This window comes from Mustela erminea, chromosome 3, assembly GCF_009829155.1.
Source record: "Mustela erminea isolate mMusErm1 chromosome 3, mMusErm1.Pri, whole genome shotgun sequence".
NCBI lineage: Eukaryota > Metazoa > Chordata > Mammalia > Carnivora > Mustelidae > Mustela > Mustela erminea.
This window is the reverse complement of record NC_045616.1, coordinates 30,095,298-30,119,175: the sequence shown is the minus strand read 5'-3', so window position 1 is coordinate 30,119,175 and position 23,878 is coordinate 30,095,298. Positions and strand designations below refer to the sequence as shown.

General features: G+C 42.4%; 1 protein-coding gene and 1 non-coding gene across 10 annotated transcripts in view; one reads left to right on the top strand and one right to left on the bottom strand.

Moving 5' to 3' along the window:
• Window positions 1-1,121: 1,121 nt before the first annotated feature.
• Window positions 1,122-23,878, bottom strand: part of GRAMD2B (GRAM domain containing 2B) — a 112,775-nt gene continuing 90,018 nt past the window's right edge. For 7 of the 9 annotated variants that reach the window (XM_032335501.1, XM_032335504.1, XM_032335505.1 and 4 more), the window contains 12 exons: window positions 22,594-22,660; window positions 21,561-21,664; window positions 17,316-17,411; window positions 14,903-14,974; window positions 14,723-14,803; window positions 12,218-12,329; window positions 11,545-11,667; window positions 10,767-10,854; window positions 9,537-9,641; window positions 5,604-5,697; window positions 4,864-4,944; window positions 1,122-2,356 (listed from right to left, as the gene is read on the bottom strand). In XM_032335501.1, the coding sequence (XP_032191392.1) occupies window positions 2,315-2,356; window positions 4,864-4,944; window positions 5,604-5,697; window positions 9,537-9,641; window positions 10,767-10,854; window positions 11,545-11,667; window positions 12,218-12,329; window positions 14,723-14,803; window positions 14,903-14,974; window positions 17,316-17,411; window positions 21,561-21,664; window positions 22,594-22,660 (1,065 nt within the window). In that variant the 3' untranslated portion in view covers window positions 1,122-2,314. The remainder of the gene's footprint in view (window positions 2,357-4,863; window positions 4,945-5,603; window positions 5,698-9,536; window positions 9,642-10,766; window positions 10,855-11,544; window positions 11,668-12,217; window positions 12,330-14,722; window positions 14,804-14,902; window positions 14,975-17,315; window positions 17,412-21,560; window positions 21,665-22,593; window positions 22,661-23,878) is intronic. The other 2 variants (XM_032335506.1, XM_032335510.1) reach the window with 1 other exon arrangement.
• Window positions 18,428-18,533, top strand: LOC116587389. Its single transcript, XR_004284410.1, has one exon. It is a non-coding gene; the product is annotated as a U6 spliceosomal RNA (small nuclear RNA).

Below are 23,878 nucleotides of genomic sequence, written 5' to 3'. Positions count from 1 at the left end.
TGTATCTATCACTTCTTCATCTTTCAATGGGCACTTGGGCTGCTGCCGTAATTTGGCTATTGTAAATAATGCTGCTACAAACAGGAGTGCATGTATCCCTTTGAAATAAGTCATTTTATATCCACTGTGGGTAAATATGCAGTAGTGTGATTCCCGATTCATAGGGTAGTTGTATTTTTAACTTTCTGAGGAAGCGCCATACTGTTTTCCAGAGTGACTGCACCAGTTTGCATTCCCACCAACAGTGCACAAGGGTTCTTCTTCCTCCACATTCTCACCAACACCTGTTGTGTCTTGTGTTTTTTATTTTAGCTATTCTGACAGTTGTGAGGTGATGGATCATTGTACTTCTCTTTGCATTTCCCTGACGGTCAGTGATGTTGAACATCTTTTCATGTGTCTGTTTACTATCTGGATGTCTTCTTTTGGGGGGTGTAAGTTCTTTATATTTTTTAGGTACTAACTCTTTATTGGATGTGTTATTTGCAAATACCTTCTCCTATTCCGAAGGTTGCCTTTTAGTTTTGTTTTCTTTACTGTGAAATTTAAACCTTTTAATACATTGGGTATTTAATATAGTACATTGGGCATACAAAGCTTTTCATACATTGTAAAATTTCTCGGTATAGGTGTAGGTAGTTTACCCATTCTTGAATTTCTAATGGGTTTGGACTATACTGACTTAGAACTTTTATGAAACTGGAATGTCAGACATGAGAACATCTTGAAAAATAATGAATATGGCCCTTGTTATGAGAGTATACTATTAGCATGACACTGATGGGCTCTAGAGATATCATATTTGATCCTCTCAGTGACACTTTTTGTTGGTACTTTTAGTCACATACATAAAACGGGGGAAAAGGACAAAGATCTCCAGGTCACACAACTTATAAAGCATGAACCCAAGAATAAAGCATTATTTTTATGATTTAAAAGTTCATTTTCTTTCCCCTGTATCATTGCCACCCCAGAATTTAAAATTATTTTTAAGTTTTGAAATGGATACTTGGGAAAAGAGAAGTATGGGTGAGTTGGAAATAGTAGAGAGGAGGGGAGAAGCAGTTAAAAAGGCCACGTTGTCTTAGTTAAATGAGTTTACAAACTGACAGAACACAGTGTTAGCAGGGCATTTTAGCCAATGAGTATTTATTAAAAGCCGGGGGTGAGGGGTGGTGCACCAGGCACAGTTCTTGTCCAACAGGCTAACAAATATAAATGATGTAACCAATTCATTTATTAGTTTATCTGATTAAACAAAGTACATTTCATAGAAATGATTATAAAATGCATTGCCAATAGAAACAGAGTATCATTTATATTACAGATCTTATGGTACCTAAATAATTAATAAAAACCAGCCAACCCATATGGTAAATAGAAGTTAGGAAACCACCAGTCACTTCTGGTCAGCAAGAGAGAAGCATTCATTTGTCGTGCTGGGAAGGGTTTCAGCATTCCATGCAGGCAGCCTGTTTCAAAACTAACATCATCCACCTATAAACTTAAAAATTCAGGGTTTTTCATCCAGTATCAAATCATATTGTACTTTTTGGTTTAAAGATTAGTTTTGGTTTTGAGTAAGTTTAATTTAGTACTTCAGTTGCATGTGGTCATAGATTCTTGATCTGGGCTGGGTGACGATCAGTTCAATTAAGTATTAGTTACAGGAACAAAGCACAACATAAACGGGGTACTTTTAATCTGCTTTGTGATATTCTTGTCCGTACTGAATTGAGAAGATACGCAGGGTGATTTAAAGCAGAACAGAACAGCAGAAGGGCGGAAAAGAAAAAAAAAAATGCTGGTGTTCTTTGAGGCAAGTCTGTTTTGGAGAACCAGGGCTCATTCTTGAAAGGACCGTATCAGGTTTTTGGCACATGATCTCTCCCTTCGTTGGAACGCTGGTTCAGAGGGGTGTAAAGGAGAGAAAAGGAGCACAGAAAGGACTAAAAAGGCACGGAGTGGAGTGTGTTTGCTGATACAGTCATGAGAACCGTGGCACCATAATCACCCGAGAGTGTCCACCAGGCCCTTCCAGAGACCTCCAGACCTGGGTCTGTTTTGTTCGGGCAGCAGCACTGAAAACTTCCTCAGAGAGACAGGGTCAATGTTTATTGCACAGGAACCAGAATTATTCCCCCTCCCCCCTTCCTGAGCTGGAGACCTCCAAGTGCAAACATGGCTGGGGATGCTGGTCCGCCCGCTCCTCTGGCCAGCAGGGAGCGCTCCACCAGAATGCCTCGGGGAGCACCTTCTCCAAAGGGACGCGCGAGCGAGGTATCATGTCGGCCTGAACGATTGACCCGGTCTGTCAGTCACCATTCTCAAGCAGCTTCTGGAGGTTGTTTTGTATCTGGAAATAACAAGAGAGAAGTTCCTGTTCCTAAATAGAATGGCTTCTACCAAGAGCCCATTTGCCATGATCTGGATAATGTCTGAGATTCATCTATTCTACGTTGAATAAAAAGCGGCTCCTACATTCAGTTGAGATCAGGCAAATGCTGCTTAATGGAAATAAACTCTGTTGATAATCCACTTTAAGATGAAAAAAAAGGGGGGGGCTAAAAACGAAGAGTGGCACAAAGATGCAAATGTTAGGAGAGACCAAAAGAAATCAGATGGAAGGAAAAGAACAAAAAGCCTTCACAGCACCAAGTGTGGCCTAAATACAGATAATGGGAAACTGAGCCTTATGGAGCACGTGTGTCCTGTGGTGTCTGACTCAAACCATCGAAGTTGAACACTCCTAGGAGATATTACCCATTTCCCAGAAGACTGAGTTTCACAGGCCCAGGTCCGTGACATATCTTTGGATCTCGAGACCACAGGACAGTGTTGGGCATTAGAAATGTGCTCAGTAGGTATTTCCTGAGTAAGTGAACTTTCAAGAATTCTAAGCAAGGAATTCTCAACAAGCAGTATAGTGATGGGAGTGGGGAACCCCATGAAAGATAAGATACACACACATGTGTGTGTGTGTGTGTGTGTGTGTGTATAAAATGGAATATATGTATGTATGTATATACATATGTGTGTATGTGTGTGTGTATTTATATATATATATACAAATTCTTTTTTTTTTTTTTTTTTTGAGAGAGCGAGTATAAGCACAAGGTGGGAGAGGGAGAGAGAAACTCAAGCACTGAGTTCACTGAGAGAAACTCCCCACTGAGCCGGATATGAGGCTCCATCGAGCCACCTGGAGATCATGACCTGAGGTGAAAACAAGAGTCAGATGCTCCACTGACTGAGCCACCCAGGTGCCCCAGATAGTATCTACTTCTGTTTTTTTTTTTTTTAATTTTATTTATTTATTTGACAGAGATCACAAGCAGGCAGAGAGAAAGGTGGGGGAAGCAGGCTCCCTGCCGAGGAGAAAGCCTAACACGGGGCTCGATCCCAGAACCCGGAGATCATAACCCGAGCCAAGGGCAGAGGCTGTAACCCACTGAGCCACCCAGGTGCCCTTATCTATTTCTATAGACCAGTCTGTGATGTCCTGCAGGCACCCAGGGTTGGTGAGGAGCAAAGCATCTAGGACGTCTGTGCCGGGAATTTCACAGGTGCTCCCCTCAGTGCCCTCCACCACCACACACAGGTCTCACACACGAACTGGGAGATCAGCCACATACTCAGTGGCAGACGAAGGGTGAAAACAGAGGTCTGCTGCTTCTGCTCCGCCATGAATGTCATTTGCGGCTCTCAGACAATAAGTTTACTTATTTATCTCATGACCTGTAAGAGGCATTGCCTTCGTCCCCACCCTGTTACTCTGTGCTGTCTTTCCTACCTACTCCACAGGACCGGAGGTAAACAGAAAAGCAGGTGTACGAAGGAAGAAAAAGAAAGGACATAAAGTCCCTGATAACCAAAATATCTAAAACACACCTCCAAAGACAGAAACCTGGAAGTAAAAGCTGGGGGGGCCAGCCGTGAGAGCACCTCGAGTCTGCGCCCCCCGCTGTGGACGGCCTCTGCAGAGCGGGGCGGACCCGTGAGCCAGAGCAGGATTGTTCATGCCCAGAGTCCTTTGAGCTGTGTGAGCTGTGTGGGCAACTTCCAACTTTTAGAACTTCCACAACAGCACGGGGGCCTAACCCCACTTATTTTACTACTGCTGCTTCGGGACCTAGGTTTCTGGTGGGAGTGCAGGCCTCCGAGCCGAGGAGCTGGGCTCTAGAAGAAGCTGAGGCGGAAGGCAGGAGACGCAGCCATGTATGTCTGCCCCCTGTGGACAGGTTCTGTCCCTCATTACAGCGTGGGGTGCCCTAGCTGGGTCTGGCACCAGAGCGGGAGGGAGTGCAAAAGGGGACGGGCAGGAATTTGGGTGCTTCTAGCCCCCAAATGCCCTTGCGAACCAGTGTGAGCAACTGGTGGAGAATGACGACCAACCTGTTCTCCAGGCCGGTGTGGAAGCCTGGCGTCTGTAAGCACGGCGGGGCACTTGTAAAAACATCTCTTCAACTCTCAGCAACTCCCATTTTAGAAAACAAAACTCTTTGCGTGGCTACACCTGACTTTCTCTAGGATGATTTTGGATTAAGAAGAGGAAAAGTTTCCAAGTTTGTCCATAGATTCAGTAGGAATTCTAGGTCATCCTTCAGTTTCAAGCAGAACTTTGGAAACTCCTTGGCTCTCAATCCTTCAGTAACTGAGTGCTAACCACCATTTAGTTTAGCAAAACCAACATCATTTGGCTAATTTGTATTTCACATTTCTTACCAGGTAAACATAACTGCACTGTTAGGGAGAGCTACGCTGGGCATTTGTGGTAACAGTCTAAACTGAACCCCTGTACCTGAAACTGTTCCTTAAGGTTTAGGGCAGAAACAAACCACCAGATGGAAGAGAGGGACATACCGGAAGGAGAGGTGAAGAAATGTTAGTTAGGTTTAATTCTGGGCCGGTTCTCCTGTGCCAATCTTCCTGTCCGCCCTCCTCCTGGCTTCGAAGAATGACACAGGTTTTAGGACAGATCAGCTCGAAAACTGCCCTACTGTTAGATAATTCTAGAGGGTAAATGTACATCAGAGGTTTACTGGCAAGGCCTCAGGTTGGCCTGTGAGGAGCAGCAAACACAACAGTGGAATCAGACCTGGTTCACATTCCAGATCTGCCAACTTTCTCTGTGTGTCTCTTTGAGCGAGTTACTCGGAAACCTGGACTCTTTGTCTGCCAGACAGAACAGTGACATCCATCTGGCAGGGGTTCCAACAGACTGAACACAGTATTTCATGGATGGCAACAATCGGCCTGGGTGGGGCTGGGGCCCACTCTGTGGTGAGGACACTTCCTGCTGTGTCCCTTCCACTGAGCCCTGTGTCAGTGGTCACTGGCCGTCGGGCCCTTGTGGTAGAGAGAAATCTTTCTAAGGAGGAAAAGCTAAAGACATACCCACACGGAGAGTGAGACTGAAATCTGTTTCTGGGTGGAACTGAAAAAAAATACTCTTTTTCCCATTTACCGTGACATCCCCTGGCTGGCTCTGCTCACGGAGGCTGCTTGCTACCCCGTGCCGGTGTTTGTGTGCGTGACCCGTGCTGTCTGGCCATCAGCAGACACCACGGCTCTCACCCCAGCCCAGGAAATACGTGAGTCACCTTTTCTAATTTCATTATGTTAGCCGTCAGCTCTTGGCAGAGGACCTCCACATTTAATTGTACTTGTGACCCCAGGCCGGATGGTGCTGTCTGTCTGTAAGAACAAAGAGAAAAATGATGATGTGCAGCGGTGGCAAAGGAAGCGGAATGAACACATTTAAAATTTATTTGTATAGAAAACTGGGTTACAGTCGCCAGGCGTGAGCATTTCACTTGTTAACATCGGAAAGGCTGGACATCTCTTAACCTGTTTTTGTGGAAGTGGCCGTGTTGTACCTTGGCTTCCGAACCAAAAAAAGTGCTCCAGCACATGGCTTCTTAGACCTCTTGTTCACCTCGAATATCCTTGCTGTCCCCACCAGACCAGAAATGAGCGAGAATTACTGCTCTTCTCAGTCACAGACTTATTTTTGGAGGAGAGACCATTTATTTACACAGGAATTTTAGTCAAATTGCTGCTCAAGTGCGAGACTTTCCTAGTTTGGGATTTGCCATGTCCATGGAGCTGGCCTTGTCTTACAAGGGAACGTGGATTCATTGTGTGCCGTTTCAAGTATTTACAGCATGGGCTCTTCCCCAGGGCTCAGTGGGGTCCCATACCAGCTGAAACTGTAGGAAATTGAGCGCTGTGTGTACATTTTCCTGGAGAAGTGGTCTAACGCCTTTGAGCAGATTTTCATGTTAAGGTTAAGAACCATGGTCTCTAGCTTCTCCATATTTCTTGGCTGTAATTTATTTAGCCATTAAGGTTTTAGATGCCAGTGATGGGTCTAATTATTTAACACAGGTACTTGGTGAATGACTAAGGATCCTCTAAACATTAAGAAAGGAATTAGATGTTTTTCTGTATACTAGTACTAAAAACAAACAGCTTTCTGTATCCCTGAGCCGCACCATCAAAATCTTAGATCCCAGACAGGAAGCTGAATAGGAATCTGTCAGTGTCTAGAGAGAACGGAGACCCATGGAACTGATGGATTAACATGAAATTCTGACAGCATACAGGCTACTGATGCACCAACAAAGCCAGTAAAAGGAATGGATTCTGCGACCACTAACCGACCCACTTACAAGTGTGGATCCAGCTATGGGGCAGCCTGGCTGGATCACCTTGGTGAAAGGAAGATTAGGCTCAGGTCTTATAAATCACTTTATGAACATATTCTTCCCATCATGGGTGTTCTTGGTCATAATCTTTGTGATTTTTCCTTTAAATGATGATTCTTTACACTACTTCTTCCTGGGTTGTTTCTTGTTTCGTGTTTTTTTTTTTTTTTTTTAAGATTTTATTTATGGGCAACTGGTTGTCTTATAAATCACTTTATGAACATATTCTTCCCATCATGGGTGTTCTTGGTCATAATCTTTGTGATTTTTCCTTTAAATGATGATTCTTTACACTACTTCTTCCTGGGTTGTTTCTTGTTTCGTGTTTTTTTTTTTTTTTTAAGATTTTATTTATGGGCAACTGGTTGGCTCAGTTGGTTAGGTGTCTGCCTTCGACCTACGTCATGATCCCAGGTCCAGGATCAAGTCCTGCATTAGGCTCCTTGCTCAGGGGAGTCTGCGTCTCCCTCTGACCCTTCCTACTCTTGTGCTCCTTCTCTATCAAATAAATACATACAAAATCTTTATTTATTTGAGAGAGAGCACACGCAAGTAGGGACAGTGACAGGCAGAGGGAGAGCGATTAGCAGATTCCCCACTGAGCAGGGGGCCCAATGTAGGGCTCAATTCCAGGACCCTGGGTTCATGACCTGAGCAAAAGGCAGACTCCTAATGACTGAGCCACCCAGAAGCCCCATGTTGAGTAAATAGTGGAAGGAATATTCCCTTTGTTCTTTTTAGAGGGAGTTTCCCCCTCATCATCACCAAGTTAACAAAATGATAAAATCAGACATAAGGTACATTTTTGTTATAAAAAGCCAACCCTCGGGCGCATGGGTGGCTCAGTGGGTTAAGCCTCTGCCTTCGGCTTGGGTTGTGATCTCAGGGTCCTGGGATTGAGCCCCACATCAGGCTCTCTGCTCAGCAGGGAGCCTGCCACCCTCCTCGCCCTGCCTGCTTCTCTGCCTATTTGTGATCTCTCTCTTTTAAAGAAAACAAAAACAAAAACAAAAAACCAATCCTGTATCTGATAGTGAACTAGGAGGGCACACTATATTACTCTGGCCTAAGTATGTTAGCATATTGAACAAGAAGGGAGAAAGTAAGGGCAGGGTATAAATCTATTCTAGACTGTTCTTTATGTTTCCACTATATTGGCTCAAAAGTATATGTTATGGTTCAGAAAGAACCTGTATGCCAGCAGACACGTAAGCCACAGAATAAGACTTTAGGTCATTATTTGAGCATAAAGAGGCCCTAGAATGGCATTATCTAGTAATTCTCCAAGTACAGACCCATGCCAGCACCATCAGCATCACCTAGGAACTTGACAGAAATGCAAATTCTTGGGCCCTCCATTCTAGTGCATCAGAAACTCTGGGGATGGGCCCTGCAGTCTGTTTTAACAAGCCATCAGATGATTCTGAAGCACACTCTATACAGCCTAATCCAGTTCCTAGGCTGTTCCTCACAACCAAGCCACTGGTAGATGGGGAAGCCTGTCCTCTGTGTAGTCATACTGACTTGCATCTGAGACCTGATTTTATTATAAACTGTATGACAGTAAATTATTTCTCTGGGTCTTAGTTTTCCTCATCTGTAAAATGGGAATAAAAGTTGTCTTAAAAGGCTATGGTGCTGTCTGTCAAATAAATAAATAAAATCTTTAAAAAAAGTTATGGTGAACATAAAATTAGAGAGAATTGCACACACACACACACACATATATATATATACATATATATATATATATATTTTGTTTGTTTTGTTTTGTTTTTTTAAGATTTTATTTATTTATTTGACAGAGAGAGAGCACAAGTAAGCAGAGTGACAGGCAGAGGGAGAGAGAGTAGCAGGCTCTCTGCTGAGCAGGGAACCTGATGTGGGACTTGATCTCAGTACCCTGGAATCATGACCTGAGCTGAGGGCAGCTGCTTAACCAACTACGCCACCCAAGCACCCCGCATGTTATCTATTTTAATAGAGTCTCTAGCAGGTGGTATAAACTCTGTAAATGAGTATCACTACTTGTAGAACTTGAGTTGGGCACCTGGCTGGCTCAGAAGAGCTCGTGACTCTTGATTTCTGGGTCATGAGTTTGAGCCCGATGTTGGGTGTAGAGATTACTTAAACTAAAAAAGAAAAACCCAACAGTTTAGAAAGAAAGAAAGAAAGAAAGAAAAGAAAAGAAAGAAAAGAAAAGAAAAGAAAAGAAAAGAAAAGAAAAGAAAGAAGCTTGGGTTACAAGTATGCTTTCTAATATGGAGTAATTTGTTTCATTTTTTGGTAATGGATCAAAATCCTTATGTATATGGATTTGAAGGAATGAGCTCTGAGTGGGTGAGATAGAAAATCTTCACAGATGTATTCAGCTAATTACTAGTCACAGAGATCTTAAAAGTACTCAAGAATTTTGTGAATATATGAGTTAATGTAAAGAGTTAATATGTGATAAATGAGCTGAGTTATTTGAATTGCTTCTTTCCTATTAGTGTCTTCACTCACTGCCATTTTAGTAAGATAAACTGGTATATTTTACTAAGTGGGCCAAGGTCACAGCTGAGTCTTGGGCTACCAGAACAAGACAATGTAAAATCAGGCATGTTTCTTGATAATCTGGCAACACTCTAGGAAGAACAGTTCAGAATCCAGGCATTCATTTCTCGACCCTCCCACCCACCCCTTTATCCCCCCTGGATGCACTTAACAAAATGTCTCCTATGGAATGTAACCTCAGTTCATATTTGCTAAGAAGGATGGTAAGCGCCCAACATTAGACTAGTCTCAGGAGCAAGCAGATGATAGCACGGGAGGGAATGGTCTTACTCCTGATGATGAGTGTCCACGATGGAGGTTAGTGACCCCAGCCTCTCCTCCAGAGTATTAATTCTGTATCTCATGTAGAAGGTCGAGATGATTAGTGCACAGACACTGGAAAGGGATAAAAGAGAAATTCTTAATAGGTTCATGAACTGACATTCATGAAACTATCAACTCAGGGCCAGTGTTGTATCTTTAAGGCAAGGTATTTTCCAAAATTAACTTGCCAGAGAGACTTGAAAAAGGTCTTTTTTTCAACAGGCTGATTGATGGCTTGTCACAAAACTCGAGAGCGAAAATAGGATTTAAAATCTTCTGGTCCAGGTTCCTCAATTTATAAACAATGGCCATTCTACTAGGGTCCCTCAAGGCTATGCCCAAGGTGGATTACCAAGCCTGTGCTCCTCCCATGCGGTGCTGTGTCCCTTACTAGGAGGGCCTGGCCAGTGAGTGCCCAGTCTCGTTCCCTGGTGACTCACAAGTTCCCTTCTTTATCTGGAAACCAAACTGGGCACATTCTCCCTGGTAGTAAGGAGAACCTAGAACTGGGTCAGCCTATTTTCAGAAAAACAGTTGGTTAAAGGCTGGAAGCTGAGGAGGAAAGGTCTTCAAGATATGCCAGAGTTGGGGCACCTGGGTGGCTCAGTGGGTTAAAGCCTCTGCCTTTGGCTCCGGTCATGATCCCAGGGTCCTGGGATCGAGCCCCACGTCGGGCTCTCTGCTCAGCAGGGAGCCTGCTTCCCCTTCTCTCTCTGCCTGCCTCTCTGCCTACTTGTGACCTCTATCTGTCAAATAAATAAATAAAATCTTTAAAAAAAAAAAAAAAAGATATGCCAGAGTTTTCACAGTAAAAGGGATGATGGTATTTTGAAGTTGTTTTGGCCTCTGTCCAGAGAACATGGGATAGATGAGAAGATAAATAGTAAGGCCAAAGATGCTTCATCATTCACAGAACAGTTTTCTTACTAATAGTATCCACTCGTAACGTAGTCCTCTGCTGGAATTGGCCCAATTTGGTCTTCCTTCCTTCCATTTATTTAAATAAGGGAATGAATAGGAAAATGTAACCTAAGCCTAAGGAAAACAAAATGTTGGAATAGGAGACAAAACTGTCAAAGGTAAGATATGGGTCACATGAGAGACAACTGAGATTTACAAGGACTCTTGGAACCGTGAGACTGTTCTTTTAGAGACATGAATGATTTTAAGTCACTCATAGTAAATTCATCTACTTACACAATTGCGTAGAATATAAGAATATGGTGGAGAGTCGTATATGTCTGAGACTTGAATTTGTGTAGGACTCCAGTGGTTTCTGACTGACCTGTTGGGAGAAGAAAAAATGGTTTTAAAACTGCAACACACCTTCATCCAGCAAAGTCCCTGCAGGGAAGAGGTACTTGAAAGAGGTAATTATTCTAGGATAATAGACACTGAAGAAAACATTGAAGCCTTCCAGGTGTCTGTCCTTGCTCTCATATCAGTATAATTGGTAAACAGCTATTAGAATACTTATTAAGTAAGCAATAATTTAATTTGAGTTTCATCACCAGTTTTTGAGTAACATTCTCAAGATACTAAAAATAATGAAGGGACCTCCAGGAAGACAAGTCACCTCTGTATCCCTCACAATAAAGCCCAAACTGGATAATGTTTGTTGAATGAGTACATGAATTAATATGCACAGAACAAAGACCTACAGTAGGAAAGGAGGGGTGGGAATATGAAAGGCAGTCATAAACTGAAATATGGGTGCCCTTTATTTTTTATTGAAGATTTTATTTATTGAGTGAGAAGGAGGGGCAGAGGGAGAGGGAGAAGCCGACTCCCCACAGAGCACAGAGGGCAATGCAGGGATTGATCCCAGGACTCTTGAGATCATGTCCTGAGCCAAAACGAAGAGTGGGATGCTTAAGTGAGCCACCCAGGGGCCCCTGATATTTGGGGGTCCTTGAAAAGTTACAAGCTGATGACTACTACCACACTCCCTTACCCAAGACATTCTGTTCCTTACCATGTACAGGGAGACTCTTGGCTTTTCCTTCAGGCACTCTATTCACATGGGCATCTGCCCGGGTTGGTTTTGTTTCTCCCTTGGAGACGTTCAGAACTGTCTGGGATTCTGTCACATGGAAATCTATCAAGCCAAAATGGGGCTGGCTAAGTTTCCTTCCCAGTGCATTTAAAAACACAGCATCAACCACAAAGCAAATTAATCTCACAACATGCATAATGGCTGAGAATATAAATGGATCTTCTCACAAGTTGGTTCAGTGGTTAGGTATTGAAATTCAATGCTTCAGAAGTAAGAAAATGATACAAGGACAGTCTGTCCTTAGCCCACTAACTCACTGGGACCATTCAGCTAGAACAGTGAACAATATGATGGAAAGAAGAGGTAAAACAAAACAAAACATTTTGTGTGTTTCTCTTTGAACTGCCCTAATATGATGTCAATTTAAGAGATTTATTAAATGTGTATAAAGAGAAATTTTTTTTAACCAAGCAGACAATTCTTTTCCCTGAAACTTTCAAACGACCCTTTCTCCAGAGTCTCTTAGCGAATTTTAATTGTTAATTAGTCCCTTCCTGATTGGCAAGGTGGTTTTTGTTGGTTTTGTTTTGTTTTATAGGCGTGAGATGAGGATATCTGTATACTTTAGGTAACATACAGAAATTTCTCAGACCTCGAGAGTTCTCCGATTCGGGAGTCTGAGAACCAGAGCTGCTGTATCCTTCCATGTCTTGCCTTCTTTGTCGAACCACTCCATCCAGATCTGAGAATTCATCGTTGAAATCCTGAAGGAAACAAGGAAGCGTACAGAGTCCAGTTCCCCTCAGTAAACAGACAGGCCTCTGTAACCCCACATTGGGCCTCACTTATAAAACACTGAAAAAGAAGGGAGGATTACCCCATACCCCTGGGATTTCCCCAACAGATCAGAGTATCTGGTGACCAAACAGATTTTTCTGGGCCGTTAAAAATCCTATCAACAGTGGCCAACTTGTTTGAAACAACAAATGTTTAGAAAAAGCACTGCTGATGATTGAAAAAGCTTCCAGGGTCCAACTGGAAAAGTCTCATTAGCATTCCGTCATGAGAAAAAGTGATAGGTGCAGACATATCGGAGAAAAGAAATAGAAGCACAGTTTTCTACACCCATGTTCTCAATGCAAAGGTGTTCTTTAAATACAGTATAAAAAAAGGAATTTTAATGAAAGGAAAAATGCCTTTAACAAATTAGACACGGAAAGTAAAGTTTTAGCTCCTTTCCACCAACCAAATTAAAGGAGAGGCTGTGCTATAACTTGTGAATTATAGAAGGAGGATAGAAGTGTGAGCAGTAGGGACAAAGCAGGGATGTTTAACTTTTATCCCACTTGTTTCCCCCAAGTGCTTAAGTACTGACGGGACCACAGAGGTCATTAAAATGTTCCCTTCCCCACTGCCAGGAGGTGCAAGTAAGCTGAGATTTTCACAGCTGAGTTAGCTGCAAAATAGCAAAGGACCAGCCTTTCAGCTTACACTGGCTATCTTTGGATCGTTTCAGTAATTCATTTCAATTTCATTTCAGTTCATTTCAATTTCATGCAAAAATATATAGGAAAGAGAAAGATGAAGAATTCCAGTCTCTTGGATTTAGTAATTACTGACTGAAAGCCTATCATGTATCAGGCAGTACGCAAAGCTCCTCAGACCGACGACTGCACTTAATCTTCACAGCCACACCATGAAGTTGGCATTTGGCTGGATGAAGAAACTGAGTCACAGCAGTTAAAAGCGCTTCTCTGATGGCATAACTCAGCTGGGCGGAAGCCAGATTTGAAACCAAGTTTGTTGGATTCCAAATTATACATCTTGGTTTTGTTTTTTTTTTTAACAACTTCCCACTACTTTTTTTCCCTAAGGTTTTTTTTTTTTTAAATTGAGATAAAATTCAATGATACAAAAATCATTATTTAAAGCATACCATTTAGTGGTTTTTAGAATAATCAGAATGTTATGCTGCCATCACCATTGTCTTATTTCAGAACATTTCCACCACCCGCAAAGTGAATCCCTTTACCTAGTAGCAGTCACTTCTAACTTCTCCCTTGCCCCATCCCTTGGCAACCACTCCTCTACTTTCCCTGTCAGGGTGTCTGTTTGGGACATTCTGTATAAATGGAATCCTACCGTATGTGGCCTTTTGAGTCTGGCTTCTTTTGCCTAGTGTCATGTGTTCAAGGTTCTTTCATGTTGTATGTGTCAATACTCCTTCCTTTGTATGGTCAAATAATATTCTATTGTATGGACATACGGCATTTTATTCATCCATTCAGCAGATGATGGACATTAGAATTGTTTGTTTTTTGGCTATTACGGACAGTTCAGCTGTGAACTTTTTTTTTAAAGATTTTATCCATTCACCTGAGAGACAGCGAGAGAGAGAAAGAGTGAGAGAGAGAGAGAGAGAGAAGCAGACTCCCTGCTGAGCAGGGAGCCCTATGGGGGACTCAGTCCCGGGACAACAAGATCACGAACTGAGCTGAAGGCAGACACTTAATTGACTAAGTCACCCAGGTGTGCCAGCTGTGAACATTCTTGGACGACTTTTTATGTGTACATGTTTTCAGTCCCTGTACTATTTAATAGCTCTCAGAAGATTTGTAGATGTGAGAGCCATGGGCTCATACTATTGCACTCAAGGTATTCTGGTATTTAACAGGAATCAATTTGGGAATAAGGACTTGAATAAATATGGCTAGGACTCTCTTGGGCTGACATCACAGCATCATAGGTACAAATGGGGGGGAACTACTTTTCACTGGAGATTTACTATTCAGTCAACAAAATCTAAAGGGGGAAAAAAAATCTCTTTCACTTGGTGACTACAGAGTTCTTTTACAATTGCAAAACACTGACAAGCAAAGATAGCAAGATTTTACAAACATCTTCACTGACCACTTGCTCACCCAGACAGCCCACTATCCTGTTTCTTTTCTAGGACGGCTCTTCAGTTACCTGAAAAAAGTTAATGGCCTCCTATGGCCCCCTTTTCTTCAGCACAGAAATGCCCTTGTCTTCAGATTTGACCTCAGATTTTAAGGTCCTACGCTACTTCCGTCCCCTGATCCTGGTGTAAGGAGAAGTGTCATTGTGGGACAAGTTCCCTTTCCGTGGCTTTTAGATTGTTATGTAGGCAACTCACCAGAGGCAGAGATGAAGGGCGGTCTGCCCGGAAACTGTTCTCAAGAGAAGATGGGTTGGGACTGTTCCCGACGCTTGTATTCTGAAATTAATGAAACAAAATGAAAAACTAGATCAACTAGGAAACCAGCAGAAATAGAAAAGAGAGACAGCAACTGAGGCTCAGGGATGTTGTACTCACGTCTAAGTGTCCACACACAGATTTCAGTAGCTTGTAAGTAGAATCTCTGGAGAGGAAGGAGACAAATATGTACTGGAAAACAAAACAGTCATTAGTAACAGATACTGCGTGGAAACACGTGAGTTCAGTGTGCAAAAAATTTATATAATTTTTTCGTTTTCAAAGGAAAGACTCATTCACCCACACATTTTTTTTTTTAATTTCATTTCCATAATAAACCAAACCTCTTCCCCCACAAGGGCAAAGAACCCCTCAAACCCCATTTAGGTAATAGCAATGTGAAGGTGTTAAGGCACTGAAACAGATGCCCCAAACAAGCACACACAGGCTTAAAAAAAAAAAGTCATAATATTAAAAAAAAAAAAAAAGGCTAGTGATACTTGCTAGATCTTCTTTGAAGCTTGTTCTCCCGCCACCCCTCCCCCCCTTTAAGGTATTTCACATTTCCCAAGGGTCCTCTTTCTCTGTTCTGACCTAGATTTCCACTAAGAATTTCCCAGAGGCTCTTAGAGGCTCCTTTCTTTTTCAAGCCACTTTCAGATTCTCCCTTGTACAAATATGGAGATTTTTCTAGTGGATGCATGTAAATGTAAGTGATGGGCAAAAAGTGAAATCAGACTAGAGAAGGAATTTGGAGACACATGACATAAGGAAAAATGAATTTACCAGGAACATGTTAAGTGGGGGTGCCTGGGTGGCTCAGTGGGTTAATCCTCTGCCTTTAGCTCAGGTCATGATCTCAGGGTCGTGGGATGGAGCCCCACATCGGGCTCTCTACTCAGTGGGGAGCCTGCTTCCCCCCTCTCTCTGTCTGCCTCTCTGCCTACTTGTGATCTCTCTCTCGCTCTCAAATAACTAAAATATTAAAAAAAACCATGTTAAGTGGTAAAGTGTTACGTATGTTAAGAAAATATTAAAAATCACTCTTTCTCTGTTTGAGCCACAGAATCTTTTCAGAGCCCCCTTCCAGAAATTTGTAATTATCCCTTTTATTTGTGGAGGAGAGCCCTTGATAGGTTTTCCCAGAAAGTATGTGTTCCAGAGTAGTTAACACTGTGGGTTCTGCCTTTAGACCCAATTGTTAGGTCTGGCTCTGCTACTTAGAAGTGGGTGACAGTAGGCAAACTGCTCAACCACAGTTGGCTTCAGTTTTTCTTTTGTTTTTTTTTTTTGAAGATTTTATTTACTTAGGCAGAGTATGTGAAGGGGGGAGGGGCAGAGAGAATCTCAAGCAGACTCCGCCTGCCTGCGGAGCCCATAGCAGGGTTGGATCCCATGATCTTGAGATCAGGACCTGAGCTGAAATGAAGAGTTGGACCCTCAAGTGACCCTTGGCTTCAGTTTTCTTTTCTTTTCTTTAAAGATTTTATTTTATTTATTTATTTATTTATTTAACAGAATAAGAGAACAGGAGAGCACAAGCAGTGGAAGGCAGCAGAGGAAGAGGGAGAAGCATGCCCCCCGCCAAGCAGGGAGCCCAACGTGGGGTTCGATCCCAGGACCCTGGGATAATGACCTGAGCCAAAGGCAGACGCTTAAGAAAACAGGCCCGGGCGCCTGGGTGGCTCAGTTGGCTAACAACACTTAACCACTTCTGGGTGGCAGTGTGGAATCAATGTGAAAATAGAAGGAAAGCATTTAGTGTATGCCTGGCGAGAAGTACTTAATGCCTGTTAGCCACTCGTATTATAAACTTTTTTTTTCTCAAAATATTAACCTATTTCCTACTGTCATCAGAATAGCCTCTTTTATCTTTTCCTCCACCCTCTTTCCCTCTCCAAGTTATCCAGTAAGGTTGGAAATGGAATGCAGCTTTTATGCTTTCATAGAAATAGTAGGTAAGAATCTTAAATAAAATATATAATTTCAAGTGAGAAATGAGTAACCGAACTATTCCACTCCCTCTTTCTGGCTAAACTGATATAAACACCACTCTCGATGCAAGTAGCCGGTCACACATGTGTGGCACAGGTCAACAGTCAAGAGAAATACAGAATTTCTATATAGAACAGTACTTGATGCAACCTGGAAACAAAGAGGTGCTAGAAACTGGTCCTGAAGCTGACCCCACATGGCAAGCACCAGGTTCATATATCGGGGATAGCTCTGGTGAAGGACCGAGTAAGGTTCTGGGTCCCAGAGACTCTTCAGTCTCATCCCCTCAACAATGCAGTGGTGGTGGTTTTAAATATTAAAGAAACTCAATATATCAGTTTAGCCTCTTCCAAGAGATACTAGAGAAAGGGGAGTTGGGAAAGAATTTTCCGTTCCTGACCTTGGTCAAGCAAGTAGAATTAAGTCAGCAAGAAACGCAAAATTGTCAACAATTATATTAGAATAAAGCACCTTGTGAGGGGAAACACTATACAAACAGGACAAAGCGAAGGTGCCTTCATCTCCAAGGCCTACTCACCCGGTCTGTGACTGTTGCTATAATTAAGGCATTTGGCACGAGGAGGGCAGTTTTGGTTTTCTTTATGAGGGTGACTGAGAATGCCGGAATAGAGATCTGAAACACAATCAGTTCACACTGGTTGAGTGTTCACTGAACACAACTTCAAATCTTCATGTAGAAGGAAGAAAAAAATTTTTTTAAAGTTTAACGAAGAAATCCAAAACCACCAGGGAGCTCTCCAGCCTCCAGGAAAAAAAGCCAGTCTCCTCCAAGTTCTGCTTCCAAAGCCAGAGGGTAAATCTGCCTCATCAATTCTACTCGAAGGGCTGGGTGAAAAACCTTGATCTTGAGACAAGGCAATGAATGCAAAATGCACAGTCATCTTAAAGGTAGGTCCTGGCTCTGCAGAAACAGAGTGCTTGTGGCCATCCCCCGAGGGCTAATCTCCACACACCTCCCTCTCATCTATCCTTATACATACGCAGGTATGGAAAACCTTGACTGACGCTGTTATAGTGGAATCACTACTGCACAGAAAATCTGGGACCTGAATTCTCAGTTGTTACTTTCGTGAAAGGGAATAAAGGAAACCTTATTTAAAATGCAATCTGGAGGCCCGAAGGGGGAGCTCTCCTGTACCACTTCTGGTCCTCAGTTGCAGACCCCAACAGGAAGAAGCCCACTTGACTACCCACCCCAGCCAGAGGAAGGAAGGATTTCTCCTTGCCCAGCAACAAGCTCAGCCAATGAGAAGGCATGAAGGCTCAATTCTCTTCAATGAGCTTTTGTCCAAAGAAACCACCCCCCAATTTCCTCCTTTGCTCTATAATTTAATATTTCTCTCCTTTGATCTTGACTTGCGTAGTTTGCCAGAGCTTTGCATGGCTCAAAGTGCGATTTCTCTCCCGTTCCTGAATAAACCCATTTTGCTGATAAAACCACTGGCTGTTTTACTTTCTACAGTCCATACTATCTGCGTGACCTACTCGATCTTACAAACCACACTTTCTAAGTCTCAGGTTTCTGATTTGTAAAATGGAGATAATCTTCCCTGCTTCCCAGGATTTTCTGTGGATTCAGTGAGATAATATATGGAAAATGCCTAGCACTCATTAAGAAAGTAATGTATTGTGCTCATTTTGGCAGGACATATACTAAAATTGGAATGATACAGAGGAGATTAGCAGGGCCCCTGTGCAAAGATGAGTGCAAATTCATGAAATGTTCCACATTAAATAATAAAAAAAAAAAGTCATTCATTTCCTCATTTGTTTTATAAAAAGAGGATAAGTGAAATAAAAGAACTTAAACAACTTCTCTGGTTTGAACAATAGAGAATTAGAACAGATGAGAATGTCATTTTAATTAGGACAGTCCTATAAAGTACATGCTCTAAGAGACTAGGACATGTGTTTACAGAAGTAGGTGACTTGTCCAAGGTCATAAATGGGTTATGAGAGAATCTGAATCAATACAATCCAAAATGTGGGTTCTTTTTCATCCAGTGTATTACAAGCATGTACCAGATAACATGAAGAATAGATGTTCCAATATTTTTATGTTATATCCCCACAAGCCAGTTTGGTTTCAAAGAGAAAAGGGCCATATCACTTTAATCATGATAAAGAGTCACTTGCATCCTCAGTAAAATGAACTGACTCCCTCCACAGATACACTTATTCAAGTGTACATTATCTTGTAAAAATGCTTCACATATTCTAGAAGAGAGCAACAAGGTCAGTGGGGAAGAGGAGGGCCTTAGGTTAGTACTGTCAGTTTGAAGGAAGAAAACTGAGCTTTTAATTATGAACACTGTCTTTCCTGTGTTTAGGTTTATGAGACAGAGATGTTCTACTGCCCCTCCAAGTTCCAGATGGGAAGACTATGGAAGAATGAGGGGCTAATCTTAATGAGATATTTCCTAAAAACCATTTTGCTGAAGAACTCTACTGCCCAAAATTTTGAAGTGTAGGAGATAACTCATATGGTAAACACTAGGATAAATTTTGGGGAAAAAAAGTAAAGTCTGCCAAGATGGATAAGGATATAAAAATGAGTTTAATTTTGTTTCTGAGCAGCAGCACAAGCACACAGAGACTAGGGGCTACACATTTGGTTTTTTTCATAATCTAAGGCATGGAACACTCTTAAGGAGTTTTCAATCAACTGCTTAATAAGTATAAAATGACAGCCAGATCACATGTGAGAAATAAAGTATAAATCATTTTTCAGTTTGAGTCTAGATGGGATATGATACATGCATTTACTTTTACCAGTATCTGAAAATGCAGTCAGACTGACCAAAATGTCCTGATTACATTAAGGCTGCACTTTGTTAATATTTTTCCAGGGTAGGGTGCTTAGAATTTCCCTCCCTAGAGTGAATTGTGAACTGCCTTTAGTTTACGCGGGATCGTGTTGGACCCAGTTCTGTTGGCAGTATCGGAATTCTGCCACAGATCTGTGGCCCCAATCTCCTTGCCACCATCCTGGGAAGGGAAGAAATGTACAGGTCACTACTACAGTTCTTAAGTTCCTACCTCCTGATGATTTTTAATCCCTTGTCTCTTAGATTAGCTATAGCACATGCAAAAGCAACCCCGCTACTACCTTTTTGGAAAACCAGTGCGTTAGGCCACTCCTTTTCTCTTTTTTTGGTCTGGTCATTTCTCTTTTAGGTAGATAATGGATTTTAAAACCACTGCTAGGATCATATTAGCTTCAAAGTACACTTACTGAGTTTAAGAATTCCCTCATCCCTTAACAAAGACTCATTCTTCCTTCACTAATATCTCCAGCCCTGCTGCTTTCATCAGAGGTGTTGGCTCTAAATTCCTGGGAATTATCTTATCACATTAAACTGTGGAGATTCCTGGGGCACCTGGGTGGCTCAGTGGGTTAAAGCCTCTACCTTTGGCTCGGGTCATGATCCCAGGGTGCTGAGATCGAGCCCTGCATCGGGCTCTCTGCTCAGTAGGGAGCCTGCTTCCCCACTCTCGCTCTCTGCCTGCCTCTCTGCCTACTTGTGATCTCTGTAAAATAAATGAATAAAATCTTAAAAAAAAAAAACTCCAAAACTGTGGAGATTCCTGCTACCCAATCCCTTCCCTACTCCATGAACAAGTTCTTACAACTGAGCAGTCTAGAAATCCAGTGTAAAACTGCTTAATACTGCTTTGCGTTATACTGATTCAGGTGATCATATTTATCAAAATGTTTGTCTAAACACAACTCTACATAATTATAGAACAACATCAAAATAACATGTCTGACCTACAGAACAATGTGCTAGTTGGCGGACCCAGCACCAAGAAAATCAAGAATTTTCCCTTGTATTTGTTACAGAGTCATTATCCTAAAGATTGCCAGGGGCTTTAGGAAGAATATTTAAATAAAACATAAATACCACTCAAAAAGTTTTTAGTCAGCAACTTCATGAATATTAAAGCAGCTTGTTCATGAATCAGAAGGATTAAGAACTCATTAGGTCACGCAAACCTAAGGAGTTTCTCAGACTCCTTGTTCTGGTGGCCTGAATGGACTGTGGTGTGACATTGCAGGTCAAAGGGAAAGAATGTCAGTGGGATGGTATTATCTTTTTCCTTCTTATGACATAGTCCCAGGATCCTCCCTTCGGAAGGAGTGGCTTGGGAAAGCTGCCAATTCCTCCAGGCTATCCTCAACAGCTCAGGTGTCTTGGGCCTGTGCTCCCCCAAATCTGTTTAATGAGAACGAGAACTTGTCAATCATTGTCCACTGGGGAATGTGGGTGTATGACTCTCTCAGACCAGGCCTTAAGTGTTCTAATTCCTGCTCCTTTGGTGCTGGTTATGGTACAAAATGAGCTCCTTTAAGCCTGTTTTTCTACATGTCTGATGTGATAGGAACAAGGTGTAAAAATCGGTATTTATTTAAAAAATGGTCTTGGGTTTAATATAGGTCTTTGAAACAAATGATGGCACGCTCTTCAAATGGACAACTTTGAGAGTTCTCTAGTGACATCTGGGTAAGGATTGAGTGTATGATTGTGGTAGAGATCTATGTATATAAGGAAATAAACTGAGAGTGGTCTTTAGGAGAAAAGGGAAGTTAGTATTGGTTAGAGGTATTTAGAACCTGTAATATTTGGAACTACGATAAGGGAAATAAAGACATAAAGGTATAACAAGAGTAAATATTTATCAACATTGCTACACTTAAACAAACTTGACTTTCACAACATATAATAAAGTGCATAGCTTTCTTTTAAAAAATTATACCAACCTTAGTGTCTTTTCCAAAGACCTTGGAATGAAAACAAATCCAGTTTTCTGATACAAAGAGCTTCCCCTGGTATAATATCTCTTTCTGTAGAGCACAGGTAAAACCTGGGAAAACAGACACGGGTATAAGAGGACTTGCAATTTCCAAATGAAATAAAAATTCCGTAAATATGTTGGTGACTCAGGATTGGCAGAGATAATATACTCATATTCAAAAGATCTTTCCCCTCTTTGTCAGCTGTCTTCCGTGGAGTAAAGCTATGGGCATGAGAGTTTGTTTTTTAATTCAAAGTCTGACATGCTTTGGTATGAAACTCAAAATGGTCAGGCAAGTCTAGCACTACAAACAAGAGTTTGAGAATGGAGTTTCAAAATCCTCTTTTTAAGGAAGGCGTGTCACCTTGAGCTCATGTTGGCATTCCTGCCCCTCCTACTCTGGGACGGTCACTAATGACTCCTTTGGAAATTGATGGTCTCAGTGTAGGAAGAGCATGTGACCCACATGATTGGGCCTCATGGCAGGAATCCAGCCTCCTGCTTAACATGGGTATACTGAGAGGCCAGAATGGAACCTTGGTTCTAATAAACCTAAAAGGAGCAGAGGTCTTCACTGGCATGCTGAGCAGGATGTCTGGGGGTGATCCTTGCGCCCCACATCATCTAGGGATTGACACGTCTGCGCATTAGAATCTGTGCTTCCTTTCAGCCTTCTTCCAGTGTTCTCTGTTTCTCCAGTCTCGTTATCTTCACTCTCAGGACAACCCATGCACAGTGCATTTCAGCCATCAATACAGAGGTGAGGAGATCATTCTGGAATCCTCTTAGAGGGTTCCCTGTTATGAGGACAGATTCAGTTTCCTGGTCTACTTTCCTTCAGGAGCTTGGTGACAGCTGAATGAAGTTGGCACCACTGTTACATTGTGACTTTCAAAAGCCTGTTCCCCTGGGTGCTTCAGCCCCAAGATGGAGGCCGCTTTCTACCCCCCAAACCAATTAGCATCTCTTCAAGTTAAGTCAAACAGACCAGAACTTACTTTGCCTCAGTGGTTCCTCAGTTGGGACATCAAGGAACAACTTGTGGAAGTGCATATTGGCCTTGTACTACAATGAGAACACAACACAGGCATCACCATTCACATTTCTTGGTGAAACATTGTAAATTTTGATTTCAATTTAAATTACAAAACAAGGGATGCCTGGGTTGCTTGGCCCATTAGAGTCCAACTCCTGATTTCAGCTCAGGTTGTGATCTCAGGGTGCTGGGATCGAGCACCACAGTGGGCTCTGCACGCATCGGGGAGTCTGCTTGTGGATTCTCTCTCTCTCTGCCTCTTCCCACAGCTCAGGCACCTGCACTCTCTCTCATATAAATCTTTAAAATAAATACACCTTTAAAATAAATGAATAAATAAATAAATAACCTAACAAATTTCCCCTCCCTTGATACAGTCGCTTTAGGAATTCCTTCTCTCTGACCTCACAGTCTTCAGTACAAGCCTTCAGAGTGGGCAGGGCACAAGGTTTCATTTTCCAAAAAAATTAGTGACCTTCCGGTTGGACAGACATCCGTGACCATGCTATAGCTGGTGTCACCGTTCTGCCCAGGTGGCTCGACAAGGATGTCCCTAATAACAAATGGCATGAAACTCCAAGGGATCTCACCAGGGAAGGCAGCAGATCTCAGAGCCCTCCAGATACAAAGACTTTCAGAGGGGGGCAGAGGTTGAAGGGTCAGATAAACCCGAGTTCAAGTCTTGGCTACACCTCTCCTTTGGTGTGTGATTGTGGCCGAGTGAGGGAGCCTCGCTGAGCCTCAAATTCTTCTGTGTCAGAGGACAAATACACTACTTGCCTCAAAGGGCTCCCATAAGGCTTAAATGGTACAATTCATCTGAAAAACCTACCACCTGGTATTGTCACTCTCACTACTTTTGTTGTGAGAACATTTCCTTAGTCAGTGTCAGGGGGAGAGAACTCTCGAGGGCGGTAAGAAGACATGTGTTTAGACAGCTGTGACAACAACAATGGACAGCCAGCAATTTCCATTTGGTAACTTGCCTTTACAAATACCATTCCCAAAATAACCCGGGGAACTGGTGTCCCCATTCCATGGGTCTGGCCAGTGTGCCTCAGGGAAACTGAATCACTGAACTGGCGCCACACGGCTAAGAGGTAGAACTGGTCCTCCTTCCACAGGACCCCTGCCTGACAGGATGCTTTTGATAAAAAAAAGTCTTGTGAGCCGAACAGAGAGATAGTACAAGCAGGCCCTTCATCTTTTATTATCCAAACTAGGAGTGGTCTCAGTGACAGGACTGG